The sequence below is a fragment of the Sinocyclocheilus rhinocerous genome, unplaced genomic scaffold, assembly GCF_001515625.1.
Source record: "Sinocyclocheilus rhinocerous isolate Xijiao unplaced genomic scaffold, SAMN03320098_v1.1 scaffold990, whole genome shotgun sequence".
NCBI lineage: Eukaryota > Metazoa > Chordata > Actinopteri > Cypriniformes > Cyprinidae > Sinocyclocheilus > Sinocyclocheilus rhinocerous.
In genome coordinates, this window is record NW_015652301.1 from 1,003,022 (window position 1) to 1,018,558 (window position 15,537).

General features: G+C 34.6%; 2 protein-coding genes across 2 annotated transcripts in view; both read left to right on the top strand.

Moving 5' to 3' along the window:
* Window positions 1–559: 559 nt before the first annotated feature.
* Window positions 560–5,073, top strand: LOC107714577 (transmembrane protein 230-like). Its single transcript, XM_016520450.1, has 4 exons — window positions 560–750; window positions 955–1,056; window positions 1,924–2,049; window positions 4,151–5,073. Exons 2-4 carry the CDS (start codon window positions 976–978, stop codon window positions 4,289–4,291), a joined length of 348 nt encoding a protein of 115 aa, XP_016375936.1. The 5' UTR covers window positions 560–750; window positions 955–975; the 3' UTR covers window positions 4,292–5,073.
* A 698-nt stretch (window positions 5,074–5,771) lies between these two features.
* Window positions 5,772–15,537, top strand: part of LOC107714578 (uncharacterized) — a 44,383-nt gene continuing 34,617 nt past the window's right edge. Inside the window, exon 1 of the mRNA XM_016520451.1 lies at window positions 5,772–6,254. The gene's annotated coding sequence lies outside the window, so the exon portion shown is untranslated. The remainder of the gene's footprint in view (window positions 6,255–15,537) is intronic.

Below are 15,537 nucleotides of genomic sequence, written 5' to 3' on the forward strand. Positions count from 1 at the left end.
ACATATTGTATAAAGTAAAAGAGTATATTGAATCATTCTGTTATATCTTTCATAACAAAGAGAATCATCTTTGTACAAAGTTTGGCTAAAAATATCCTGAAACCTAAAAACTGATTGGTGAATGAAAACATTGTTTTTGACTATACATACCTTTTCATGTCTATTTGTTTTTTTTTAATAACTTAGTCCTGGCGTCCACTATAAAGGACATTGAATAAAATATGAATAAAATATATATTTTTTGAACATGTTTCTCCATTTGTTTCTTATGCTCCAGCCAATGCAATGACATAATGCAAACAACAAAATTCACAAAACTTTTTTTCTGGTTCTCAGGAGGATATTTCTTTTTAGGCCTACGTCTCATACATAAAGCCTCATTTTCTGATTGTCTGTTCTTAGTTCCAGCATATAATTTCTCAAACTCTTTATTTAAATCCACTATTTATATTTTTAAAACTCCCTCACCAAAGACAGGCGGTAATCGAGAAATGTTTTCTGTAATACAGCTCCCTCGTGCGGTTTTCTATTGTCACCGTATTCAAAGCGCATGCGTGCTTTTTACTTCCGGAAGCATTAGGTTTATAAACATAGTCTTAAGTGTGACTGTCACAAGCTGACATATAATGACGTTTTTAATTAATACTAGCTTAAAATGACTTAACTGCGTTAAAAACGGAAACATACATCATTTTATTGTGACTTGTGCTTCAGGAAAATCGTCTTCAGACTATTCTGAGGCTGCAAAAGGTAATAGCAAGTAAAACTTGTTAAACATTTTTATATTGACCTTTAAACATTTACAGTAAATATTTCTTCCACGTGCAATACTGCATTACTATTATTGAATGTTCGACCTGACATAGTAGTTCAGTAATAGATAACACCATGATTCAATATTGTTTCATTCGTGTGGTTATGATGAAGTTTGAAATGAATGTGCCTTTGAATCAGAGTGAATAAACTCAAGAGAAGATGCCAGCTAGAAACACTATAAACAGTGGAGTCAGATACTCCAAACTAGCCCGTGATGATGATGGATACATTGACCTCCAGGTGAGAGAAAAAAGGCTTTTAATGCTCTTAAATGCATGAATCAGTGTTGCTCACTTTAAACTTTGTTATATCTAGGGGTTATGGGTGAAAAGGGGTTTTCAAGCACCAAAACAATAAGTTTAATACAGCTTTATTTCTCCCCCTCCCATACCTTAGAATGTGTCCTGTAAAATTTTTTTTTTTTTCTGAGCAAAAAATAATGACTATCATTTATTTTTACCGTGACTTACAGAAGACGCTCACTAAAATGTCATTCCGTGTAACAATAGTTCATATAACAAAAAAAAATCTTGTCGTGCATATTTACAACAAGAATCATTAGATGACATTAAAAGACTATTTAAGGATCACACTGCAGACCCAAAAAATAATAAATCGTAATTTTAAATCTTTACCAAGCTCCTTCAAATCACTAGGTTTTACCCATTTGTCAGCAAGAAGTTTTTAATAATTTAAAATATAATAAAAGTTATTATGATCATTTTTACACACACACACACACACTCTATTTTCATAAATATATCTTTTACGTCAAATGATGTAACATTATTTCACAGATATTTTGACATTTTATTTTCACAAAAATGATTTGAAACATAAAAGTAGACCCTTTACTTGCATTCCATATGCTTTCTTTGTATAAAACCACTTTTATAAATGGAATTTGATGTGGAAACCAAAATGCGACGTTGTGTCTTTGACCTGTTTATAAATATAAAATATCTCACATAAATCAATCAACACATAAATAAACACAGAAATTCAACGTTCAGTGCATTTTCTAATGTTTTGCAGTACTCAAAACCCGTTTACTGCTCTTGACTGAAATTCTGCATGAATGCGTTGTAATGTTCTTTCTCTTCTCAGTTTAAGAAAAGTCCTCCTAAAGTCCCTTATAAAGCGATCGCCCTGGCAACAGGTCTCTTCCTCATTGGCTCCATTCTGATCATCATCGGATCCCTCCTGTTAGCAGGATACTTTGAAATTAATGATGTGAGTGCCATTGTTATATTACAGCTCCATGCTTTGCTTTCGTGTACTGCCTTTCCAGATTGTGCCATTATTAGCTTCTCATTCAGATTTCTGGACACGTTCCTCATGCATTTGTTAGTGTGCATTAATTTGATTTCATTGGTCTGTTGTTTTATGTTTTCTATTTACACAATCCTAACAGCCACATAGTCGTCAGGGGTATTTGCAGCATCAGTGCATTTCTCATATGAAAAGCACACTTTCTACATTCTGTCAAACTATCAACTGCAGTTTTGTTCTTTATAGAGCAAAGTTTAAAGACTTAAATTAATCGGTCAAAATGTGAGAAGGACAGTTCCTCTGGTCTAAATGCATTACCATCATATTAAGTCAGTCAGTTTAGCATCCTGCATTGAACGTGTGGAAGCTTTTTCGTGAGTGGCAGAATGTGGTGAGATTACTGTACATCTCTGCTGTGCAGCACCAATCCTCCAGCAAAATGTTCAGATTTAGTAACAGCGCTCTTAAGAAACCCCTCCATCTGCGGCCTGCCCTATTTCTTCAGCTAGTCAAGTTAATGACGCTCGATCAGTGCGCTAGATCACAGAGATCCAGACTAGAGCTTCCTCTTAAAAACAAAACAGCAGACCGAGCCAGGCAAACATTTTCATTCAGTCTAGCAGTATTTATTATTTTCCTACTACATTCACACTGCAAGAGAATGAGCCTCAAAAGATTAAATGTAAAGTGGATGACAATGTGACAATTGACATTGAATATGACTATTTTAACCTCCAATCTGGGCCACTTTCATATTTGAAAATAACCTCGATACATATCTGATTTTTGTAATAACATTTGAAAAGTCAGGTTGGATTTTGTGATTTTTAATTTGACATTCATCATAATTGTGCACTATAAAAAAATCGATTAAAATGAATAAATTGTTGCATTAAAATACAAATACTCTGAAATCAATATACTCTGAAAACTCTGATCTGGGCCACTCTTATATTTGGAAATAACCCTGATATGTATCAGATTTTTTGAACAGTTTGAATAGTCAGGTTGGAATTTATGTGATTTTTTTTAACTTGACATTTGACAGAATTGTGTAATATAAAGAATCAATTAAAATGAATGCATTTGTAATATATTCATTAAAATACAAAATACTCTGAAATGGGCCACTTGAACAAAAAAATACATATATTTAAGATAATAATATATCATTAAAATGATAATACAAAAAATACCTATTGCACTATAGATTGATCAGTAGATGACAGACTTTGAGGTCCTCAGAAAACACTTATTTTTAATAATTGAATATGACTTTTTTTAAATTCCGATCTGGGCCGCTTTCATATTGGTAAATAACACAGATACAGTACATATCTGATTTTTGTAGTGCCATTTTTAATGGTTTAAACAGTTAAGTTGGAATTGATGTGATTATTTGTCATAATTGTGTTTTGTAAAATTGTCAATATATTGATGCAAAAACACTTTGAAATTGGTCACATTTAAATGTTCACTATATATATATATATATATATATAGACACACACACACACACACGCACAAACACACACATATATACTGTGTGTGTATGTTTATATAATCAGTGACATTTTTGAAAATTTTGAACAGCCAGGTTGGAATTTATGTGATTTTGACATCTTTCATATTTGTGCACTATAAAGAATTTATTAAAATTACAAAAAATTAATGCAAAAATACTCTGAAATTGGTCATATTTAAAGGGCCACTTGAACACAAATTTATTTAGTATTTATTTATTTACGTGTTTGAATAGGTTGGATTTATGTGATTTTTAACTCGACATTAGTCATAATTGTGCAGTATAAAAAAATTTATTAAAATGAATAAATTGATGCATTAAGAAATGGTCTGAAATAAGCCACATTTAAGGGTCACGTGAACAAAAAGTGTGTATTTGAGCAGAAAATGAGAATAAAATTACTGTATAGTTGATCAGTGTATGACCGACTTTGAGGTCTTCAGAAAACACATATTTTGACAGTTATTAATGACCTGTGCGCACGTTTGACCTGGCGAGCTCTTGCAGTCAACATTTCTGTCTTTCTGTCACTCACAGCACCGTGATCGCACCATCCCAGTCCTGATTATTGGAATCCTAGTCTTTCTTCCTGGGTTTTACCACCTGCGCATCGCCTATTATGCCTCCAAGGGTTACCGCGGTTATTCCTATGATGACATCCCTGATTTTGATGACTGAGCGGCGGGGACGGGCTGATCTGACAGAGCTTTGAACCTGGTTTTCCTGCAGCGAGCCAGAACTGCACCGCCGCTGATGTCTGCCACATCAAAATGACTTGACAGACTCATTTTTTTTTTACATTTTCATAGACTGAGAAGGTGATTTGAATTCATGAACTAGTATGATTACTTAGGTTTCATGTAATGAAAATCACTTTTATCATGAATTTAATGCCATTATTTGTAATGCAAACAGGTTGCAGTTCAGTTGTTATGTTAGTATGCTGTATCGAGTTACAGGTTGTTGCAACAAGCAAAGCCTGAGGCAAGAAAAACTACTCAAAACATGCCACATGCTGTTTTATATTTTGCAGCTCTTTTGATGGATTGCACTAGGGTTCAAATCTGTCATGAATGATGGGATTTTTTAATATCTTTTTGAGGAACACATTAACATTAGTTATTGAAATTAAAAACAAAAGGGTTTAATTCTTACATTTAAATATGTTTATGTATGATGTGAATAAAGCACCATTGCAAAGTTTCCATCTTTAATGTCATGCAACTGGATTTATTTTATTTTCATTGATGTGATTTTATTGCCATTACAGAGAATGCTTTATGAATAAATAACTTGTTTTAAAACGAAGACTGACGGTTATCAGGATTGCACTTAGAAAGGCTCTCAGGTAATTAGGAAAGAAGGTGAACCCTGATAATGAAATTACATTTACTGTAGTTTTTGATGCTCAACTTGCGCCCCCGTGTGGATCATAAGTCAAGTCAAGTCACCTTTATTTGTATAGCATTTTTTTCCAGCTAAAGTCAGTTCATTGATGATTCAGTGATGTCATCATCCAGACCATCATAAACGAACTTGCGCTCAAAATAACAGCAATGCAATATATATATTTATATATTATATATATATATATATACTGTGTGTATTTATATATATATAGATATATATATAAGTATACATACATAAAGTGTGCAGATTTTTTATTATTGATGTCTAGTTATGTTATGTCCAAAAGCACAAATAACACAATAATTAAAATGATTTAACTGTAAAATGCTGTAATTTCAATATTACAATAAACAAAAACAATATTACAATATTGCAAAAACATTTTAATTATTTTTAATAATAATAAAAATTTTATATTTTTTATAATAATTAGTTGCGCTCCAAACTATATATATGTGTGTGTGTGTGTGTGTATACATATAATTTTTTATTGTGTTCCAAAAACTGACAAATGGCCAAAACTTTTTTCCTCTTACAATGAGGGGAGAGAGAGAGAGATTGAGACACCAATAAGCTAGTCTGCCAACCGCCAATAAACATTAGAAGAAGAAGAAGAGAGATAGAGAGAGGGGAGAGAGAGAGAGATTGAGACACCAATAAGCTAGTCTGCCAACCGCCAATAAACATTAGAAGAAGAAGAAGAGAGATAGAGAGAGTGGAGAGAGAGAGAGAGAGAGAGCAAGCAGCAGACGACACTGTCCGTGTTTGTAACGCGAAGCAATCATGTGAGTAACCGCTCAATCTCCACTGCACTGAGACAGAGAGACTGTAGAGACCGCGGGGAACTTCACACGCAGGACGAGATTTCCTTCAGTTTGGAGCAGAATCTGAATGGACGCCAAACAACAACACAGTTTAACGCAGTCGACAGGTTTAACGTGCGAACAGATCCAAGGGATGGGATTTACGTTTTCCGCGCTGGAATCAAACCTGCTTTTCTGACCATCAAAGTACGTGAAGTTTTAAAGAGCCGCTGGACGCACGGTAGCATTGGCCAGAGTCGGGCTCTGGGTTTGTTATTAAACCTTTTCAAGCGATTTCTAAAGTACTTTTAAGAATATTTTAAGTGTTTTTTGGGGAATATCTCTTGTAACTTTCAAGTGGAGGAAAATCTTTAAGCCATCGATGGAGTGACACCTTCATTTTATCATCAGTCAAGTGCCTCAAACAGGTAAAAGACACACACATGCATATGTAAGTAGACATATTGCAATCGTTTGCGCCAGCAGATGTTATTGCCAACATACATAATTCATATATCAGAGCTGCCATTCATATGTTTGAGCCTTCTGTTTGAATTATGATGCCTGTATCTTGCATGCAACATCTGAAGATGCTGTCCAGTTGCATGCTTTGTTCTTCATGGCTTTGTTTCTGTTTAAAAGTGTGTTTTCTGGGGTGCACGTGATGTCCAGTGTTTCTCATGAGAACAATGAACCGCACACAGTCTCTCTGACCAGAGCTGGACATGCTGGATATCAGTCCTGTCCAATAATGACACCTCATTCAGAGTACCTCATTAAACTGCACAAGAGTTCACTTTAAGCTTAAGAAATCTTCTGCATTAGATGAATACTCTTTTTTTTTTTTTTTTCCTGGTATTTTGTTGTAGGCTATTATTAGTGTCAACATCTTAAACATTTACACTATATTCTGTATTATATTTAATATAAATATACATATAAATATATTATATATTTAATATCCAAAACATTTTTATTTATTTTATTTATTAAACTCTTGGTTTTACATGGTTGTCAACATCTAAAAAAAATTTACAATATATTCTAAATGTATGTTTAATATAAATATACATATATACATTTTGTATCTAGTTATTTTTATTTATTTATTTATTAAACAAACTCCTGGTTTCACCTGAAAAACACAAATCTCTGAATTAAAGTAAAAGTTTTTTTGTATATATATATATATTTAACACCTTCATGTATTTCAGCTGTGTGGCCTTCTAGTCTAATACATGCATTGGATATATTTGATGCATTGCATATACTTTAATGGCCTTATATGCAATCTTATCATGTTTTGTATATGTATGTCAAAAGATAAGAGAGCTGTATTTCAGATAGAGAAAGGGACCTGAGCTGTGTGAATATAAATATCTTTACAGTATCTGTTTGACAAATATATACTTGTGGAAGCTTGGATTAGTTTGTGGTATACTTTGGTCACTGGGTCATGCCTAACAATGTCAAAATGAATGGCTTAACCTGAACTAGAGTGAGCGGTGAGGGTCAAACATCATGAGCTTTACTGACTCACCTTCTGCTCGTGGACTCGTGCTCTCATACACTGCTTAATCAGATATTATTTACCCACATTAGACAGTGTTGTGATGATACACACAGCTGCTGTAAGAGCAAAGGTCGCAAGGATAACAAATGTTATCTTGATATCTTTAAGCATTTTATTGTTCTCTTTCTGTCTGACTTGCACCCATTAATCAGTGCTAGTGCAGCAAACCACCTGCTTCTTCTCGAGATAATAACTAGCCTAAAGGTGTTTGCCAAAGCAAGTTCACTATAAAGTACAACATTGTCCGCCCACTTTTCAGCAGCTTTGTTCCGGATGTATTTTTCCTATAGGGATTTTAAAAAGGTTCTTTAAAGGAACGGTTCACCCAAAAAATGAAAAATTGCTGAAATTTTCCTCACCCTCAGGCCATCCAAGATGTAGATGAGTTTGTTTCTTCATGGGAACAGATTTGGAGAAATGTAGCATTACATCACTTGCTGACCAATGGATCCTCTGCAGTGAATGGGTGCCGTCAGAATGAGAGTCCAAACAGCTGATAAAAACATCACAATAATCCACAAGTAACCCACACCACTCCAGTCCATCAGTTAACATCTTGAGAAGCGAAAAGCTGCGTGGTTGTAAGTAAAACAAATCTATCAAGATGTTTTTACTTTAAACCATCGCTTCCGGCTAAAATATGAGTCCATAATCCATAATAAAGCTTCCTCCAGTGAAAAAGTCACACATTTGTTATATTTGTTATATATCTATTTGTTTAGATCTGGGACTGTTTTTGTTTGTAAACGGTGTTTGATCTGTGCATATTTCTCTCCTGATTCAGACAAGATGGCTTTTTCAATGTAGAAAGCAATATTATGAATAGAGGACTTAGATTTTTACCTTATTAAAAATGTCTTAATGATGGATTCAATCATAATAATCTTAGGGAGATTACATTATTTGATTACCTCAATTTGACGTGCCTTATGGATGTGGGTGGGCATTAAAGTATTCTTTTGGCACAATTTTCTTGTCATATTCTCTGATTGATTGATTATTTCTCTGCAGAATCATGGGTAATGTAGTTTTTCACCGGGATTCCTGCTGTTAAACCCAATTATTTTAAAAAAATTACTCAAAAAAGTGCGGGCTTATGACTTCAACAAAAGCATGTACCTTCGAGTAACAACCTCATAGCTCATAGTGCATGGTTCTGTCTTTGAAGATTTATTAGTTAACATTCAAAATCAATTCCCTTATGGAGAAAATGAATGGGATTTCTACTTTTAGAACTTTTATTACTATTGCTCATACTTAGGGACTTGGGCCAGTATGCATGTCATTCTTAGAATACCCTAGCAACAACCTTGCGACCACATAGTAACATTCAAACAATTTAAGTTCATAGCAACCAAGATTCATGGCCAAACACCACTAGTATATGATTGCATTACATAATGTGTTCATTTTTAGATTTTCTTGCTTTAGTCATAGTTTTTTAATTTTATTACGAAAATGTCCTTTAAATTTAGTCAGCATATCAATGTTTGTTACTTTCACTCAGAATAATTCAATTTTTTCAGATTTTTTTTTTTTTCGAAAGCATTTTTAAGATCTTGCAGTGTTAATTCTTTATAGAAGCCCATTTCCGCCATGGGATAAAAAAGTCCAAAAGGTAATTGCGAGTTTTCATTTCACAATTCTGACTTTTTTCCTTGCATTTGTGATTTTTTGTATCTCACAATTTTGACTTTTTTTGTCTCGCAATTCTGAGTTTATATCTCACGATTCTGATTATTTTCTCAGAATTGTGAGATATAAACTTGCAATTGAGAGGTATAAAATCAGTCAGCTTGCATTTTGGCATTTTCTTACAATTGCAAGTTTATATCTAGCAAATCTGAAAAAAAAATCTGAATTGCAAGATGTAAACTAGGGCAGTCAAAAAAAAATTAGAATTTTGAATATTCGTCGAATTTAAAATAAAAATCCACATTCGAATGCAAAAACGTTGCATTGTAATTTTAGGTGTGCATTAAGGAGGCAGCCTTATCAGTGGCGCACAAGGTGCGATGACGATGTAAGAGTCATTGCATTTTAATGCTTTTGTTAGCCTATCTAGTTGAAGCCACTAGATGCGGCGCTGCTGCTTTGTTCATTAAAAATATTGCGGAAAAAGAGAACATCAATGCGGAGAAGATCTTGTTTACGTCAAAACTGAAACCAAGCCGTTCACACAGAACACATATTATCTAGAGGGACGTCTATCACCATTGCACTCGCGTCTCGCACAAAGGAGCCGCATGTTTAGAAAGCCATGTAAAATTAATGCAGGCTTAACTTTGAAAAAAACATATATCGAGACTTTATGGCGGGTATTTTTCCCCATCCCACTGCATTTCATGTTTTTAAATGAGAAATGTACTCTGTGTGATTGGCTTTCCGCCCTTGTTGTGCTGTTTTGTTTATAGTTGTTTAAGCAACTTAATTAATTATAATTGGTTTATAAACATTATTTTAAACATTATGCACTTTTTTCACAGGTAGTCATTTTATCTTATGCTTTGAATAAACGTGCATTAGTAATATTTTGCTCGATGCGCCCTCTAGTGGCCTCAGAAGAGAAGCCAAAAGCTTTTCTTCACCCTAACTGAAATTATGCATTTTAAATTAGAATATAATTCGAATTTTGATAATATTTAAGTACAAAATTCGAATTTAGTTTTTCAGCCATTTTGACAGCGCTAATGTAAACTGTAAACAAGATGTAAAGAATAAACTCAGAATTGTGAGATAAAAAGTCACAATTACCTATTTATTTTTTATTCGGTGGGGGAAACAAGCTTCCATATTTCTTTCATATTTTCATTAGCAGTATGTTTTTTAAACTTGCATGATGCATGCTTTACATCGTCATGTCTTCACTATAATTGACCTTCATTAAGTAGTTTTATTTTAGTTCAGAATTTGTCAGACCAGGCATTTGGAGCTAAAAGCAAAAACATGAATTTGAAGGAGATTATGTTTGTTAGTGCTTCTGCAGTCTATAAATGGAGCTATTGTGTGTGGGCTCAGGGTAATACAAATCATGTCTTGTTCATGCATGGCAAAGTCACAAGACCAAGTTTGAAGGTTTTACCTCACAGGTCTACCTGGGTGGTGGTAGTTTCATTGCACTTTAGCATCTAAATGATCTGCACTGGGAAATCAAAGCCACTTGAGCTGTATTTGGCAGCAGGGCTCCCATGGGTGTTTAATAGACACATCATGTCATCAAGTTATATTTCCTGACTTATTTTGCTCCAGGTTCTTGCCAAGATGCTACTTAAGACTTCCTGTGATCCCAGATGTTGTGCTTCACTGCCACTCGTTGGTCTGCACATGTTGACATCATCATTACTGTTCGGTCTGGTTTCTGTTAGCCATGATTACCGTGATAATAAGTGGTATATGAGTATCCCAGTGGCAGTACAGATCAGGATAAACCTTCCCTAAGGGCTGCTAATGCGAGAAATGTGGTACAAATGGGAAAATGATCTAATGAGCCCTTATTAACTGATTACCTAGGCAAGAAGGTGGTGTTTATCCAGGTGCAGAATGATGTTTCACTGTGCAAAGCTTTATGAAAGCAGGAATCTCAATGGAGCCTGAGATTGTGGCCTAAAGGCAGTAATAGAATTCGAGAGAAACTCCAATTTATGCCATTTTGGAATTATCAGCGGCATTGCAAAATCTACTTTGTAATTGATTTTATAGTGATTTTTGAGTAAATGTTGTTTTCTGAAGAAAATATATTTGCTTTACATATGTGTTGTTATTGTTAACTAAAGCTATAAAAATAGCTTTCTGTAAGATTTATTTATTTTTAAAGGGGTCATATGATGTTGCTAAAAAGAACATTATTTTGTGTATTTGGTGTAATGAAATGTTTATGCGGTTTAAGGTTCAAAAAACACATTATTTTCCACATACTGTACATTATTGTTTCTCCTCTATGCCCCGCTTTTCTGAAACGCGTCGATTTTTACAAAGCTCATCAGTCTGAAAAGCGAGGTGTGGCTGATGAAAATTCAAAAGTTTGGGGTGGTTTTGAAAAGACCTGGCATTTATTTGATCTAAAAACAGTTAAATATTATTACAATTTAAAACAGTTTTCTATATGAATATATTTTAAAATGTAATTTATTCCTGTGATCAAAGCTGAATTTTCATCATCACACCAGTCTTCAGTGTCACATGATCCTTCAGAAATCATTCTAAGATGCTGATTTGCTGCTCAAGAAACATTTCTGATTATCATCAATGTTGAAAACAGTTGTGGTGGTCTACTATTATGGGTTTTTAAATGATTTATTGTTAAATTAAGACACCCCCCCCAGTCCTTAAAATATGATTTCAGTCTCACCACAGAGCACAAATTCTTGACTTTTGTTGCAAAGTTTAATACTTTTGGCTGAAGTCAGACACACCTGGAGTCTTGTAGGACAGAAAATCTCTTTCCGACATGCAGGCTTTGCTCTCTGTCTGTCTTTCACTGCTTGCACTCCTCTCTCTGAAAGACACTTTCACAAGGAGGCCTTGTTCAACAGCTTGACTGGTAAGAGACTCCACGCAGAGGCACACAATGCCCTGCCCTCATCTGGCACCTCTCATGGCCAGTTTCTAAATCAGTTCATGCAGCCCAAAACCTGTTTGAGCCTTTTATACAGGCAAATAAAGCACTGACTCCAGAACAGAGGCATTCTAACCTCGGTTAACATGACTGTATGGGATTGTGACTTTTGGATCTCTTAAAGGCCCCATATTGTCAAAACTGAAATTTCCTGGCTTTTTTCACGATAGCACGTCTAGGGGCTATTTAACTACCATATAAGTTTCAAAACAGTCAGTCCACAGTAAAATTCACACAGCCTGCATAAAGTAGCTGTGATTTTTCACATTGTTACTATGAGGTGGATCACATCTAACCTGTATAGTAAAGACAAACTCACCGTGTCTATCTAACTTAATTTCAATATCGTGATAATACCGTCTACCGTAATAAAAGCATTAGCAATTAATCGCAACATGAAAATTTGATACCGGCATATCCATCTCCTGAAAAAGGAGCTGTAAAAATATATTGAGATGGTTTTTGGTACTTATACCGCAAATATATATTCTTAAGGATATCAAACCCTAAAATAAACCTCCAGAAAGGTGTATAATATGTGACCTTTAAAAATAAAGGTTACAAAGAGTTTTTTTTTTTTTTTTGCAGCGAATGTCATAGAAGAACCATTTTTGGTTCCCCAAAAACCTTTCAGTGACCAGTTCTTAAAATAACAATTTTTCTTAGTGTGAAGAACATTTAAATAATCTAAAGAACCCTTTTCACTATAAAGAGCCTTTTGTGGCATGTAAAGGCTCTATGGATGTTAAGGTTTCTTCATGGAACCTTCAATGCTTAAAAAAACTTTATTTTTAAGAGTGTGTTCATACGACTTTAGCAAAGCTGTGCCTTGTATAAACTAAACTTTTTTTGCTAGTCATTTTCAAACAGTTTATTTACAGTATGACTTCACTTATGCAGTATTTCCTATCAATTTGCTGTTGCTCATAGTTGTGGTTAGTGATTTGAACAATCCTAAACCAAAGTGCTGTAACTCACCCTGCACCATTTGTGCTACTTGTCTAAATGGGATAGGAAAGAATATTTTGGTAGTAACAAAATATACACTTCCCTTTTTGAAAAGGATATTTTTTCTAGACATCAAAGGCATTTTCACACTCTGAAATTTCCAAACGGAGGATATTGATGTGGAAACAGCAGAAGTGTGTGGTTTATTTCATACCTGCGGTTGTTCAGCCAATAACTTTCCACTGCCTTGTGGAAATCTTGTGATTTGGGCTGGAAAGAATGGAGATGAGAGATTTATATTCCCCTGGTGAAATTTGACTAGTTTGATGAGCCAGAGCTAATGTATAACCGCAAAATCTGTTACCTTTACCATTATGTACCTCCATGTTACGTTCTCTTTCATAAATGTGTGCAGAAAGACAAAACCAAGCCAAATGTATTTGGATGCTTTGTGCATGGCTTCTTAAAATAGCCTCCCCCTCCAACTTGGGCTTTAATTAACTTAACGTAATAAAGCTGGTATTAGTGGCTTTGAATGGTCGACGTGGGAGACGGGTTGGGGGGATTTTGCTGCTCTCAGGTGCTCAATCATACGAGTGGATGTTTGCCAGCGCTGTATTAAACAACCTCTGCTTTCATTTCCAGGCACTTTGTGGGGAAACTCCTCCACAATACTGGAGAGAAATATTGAACGGAGCGGAGAGTTGATTATTGTAAACCGCGGGGTGTGTTCACTTTCTGGGTCACTGTCGGGTGATGTTTGACATAACAAGGAGGTTTCCTGATGTGGTTGTCTGTTGTTTTCAGATGAAACATTCAGAACCACTGTATTTTATAGGGGTGGAACGGTTCAACTTACTCACGGTTTGGTTTGTATCACAGTTTTAGAGTCAAGGTTTCGGTATGGTTCGGTATGTGCTATGTTTAGGCAAAAACTAAATAAAATAAAAAATAAGAATAATCTATCTAACTACAAGCAACAGCACAAATAAATACAATAGAGTAAAGATACAAATAAAATAAACAGTGATTTTCAGTTTTTTTTTGGTAGGTCTAACATTAGTTTTTAGGTACAGAAATTGAATAAAGTAATGAAATGTAAAACAGTGTTGCATATTTGACTGTATAAATCAAAGATTAATATTTATTAAAGTTACAAAAGCTATTCAATCAAGAGCAATTTTTGTGTGAATTTGTCCATTTAAACAGTACTTCAGAGAGAGCTTAATATTTGCAAGCGTTCTGAGGCGCGGGTTTGCGCGCTTTGGATGAGCGCACGCATAAATCTTCTCACTGCGTGCGCGAGCTCGCATCCTCTGGCTCTTAAATGTTTAAAGGGGTGGTTGACTGTTTTTTTTTATAGGCTTGATTGTGTTTATGGGGTGCAGAGGTTTCGGTATGGTTCGGTATGTGCTATGTTTAGGCAAAAACTAAATAAAATAAAAAATAAGAATAATCTATCTAACTACAAGCAACAGCACAAATAAATACAATAGAGTAAAATTGGCTAAACCGCCTCTAGCGCGCGTCAAAAACTTCCCGCCCCTCCACATAGCGGCATGTGCTCAGGTTCTATTGTAAACAATGACGTCGTATCAATTTGAGCCCGATTGAGACGCAGAAGATATTAGTGAAGAGGATCGCGCAGAACCTGTGCAAGCACGGCTTTTGCACCTGGGTGATGATGGAATAAATGACTGCTCATATTCCATCATACGGCATTCGCATTGAACAAGAGTGAATGGTTTGTCCACGTTTTTTTTTTTTCTTCATCGCTGTTGTTGTCAACAGAAACATATATTAGCCGAACCCTGTTTGTTTTACTTGTTATTTATAGCAAACCATATTACAGATGCGTTGTCAGATTTAAGTTGAACCGTGGTCCTAGCGCGTGCCGAACCGTGTGTGGAGAACCGTACAGTTCCCTAGTATTTTAGTAGGTAAAATGTTTTTAACTGAAAACAAAACAAACAATCTAAAAAATCATGATTTTCTATTTCTATTGCTCATGCACAAAAAAAATCATGATTTTCTTGTTTTCTTTGTATTTATTTATTTACTCATTTCTATAGCTCATGCATCACCAAGTATTGCATTAATGTGCATTAATTTTTTGCATGGGCAAACAGCACTCACATTTTCAATAGAGAAGGAGCAGGTCAACCAAAGATGGGAAGTTAAGATCAAGGTTGTTATAGTTAACTAAAATAAAAGCAATTAAAAAAATGCATTTTCTTTAAATAAAAATAAATAAAATATTACATTTGTACATATAATTTATATATAATATAATAAAAATTATATTTAAAAATGCATTTTATTTCAGCTATTTGCACCATTTCTCATTTTCATTTTGTTTAAAGGGGTCATATTATGCAGTTTCAAATTTTCCTTTCTCTTTGGGATGTTACAAGCTCTTGGTGCATAAAGAAGATCTGTAAAGTTGCAAAGAATTTCCTGATCCTGCAGAGTAACGTTAGCTTACAATGCGTCTGTGCACAAAGGTTGTTTCTATAAAGTGGGGCAGTTCCAACTTTGCAAGGACAGTCTGGCGCTTCTGACTCACAGCCTGTAA

Coding starts and splice junctions, on each gene's coding strand:
- LOC107714577 (XM_016520450.1), top strand. CDS start 976: ATGCCAGCTAGAAACACTATAAACAGTGGAGTCAGATACTCCAAACTA. Junction 1,057..1,923: donor ATGGATACATTGACCTCCAG/GTGAGAGAAAAA, acceptor TTCTCTTCTCAG/TTTAAGAAAAGTCCTCCTAA. Junction 2,050..4,150: donor GATACTTTGAAATTAATGAT/GTGAGTGCCATT, acceptor TGTCACTCACAG/CACCGTGATCGCACCATCCC.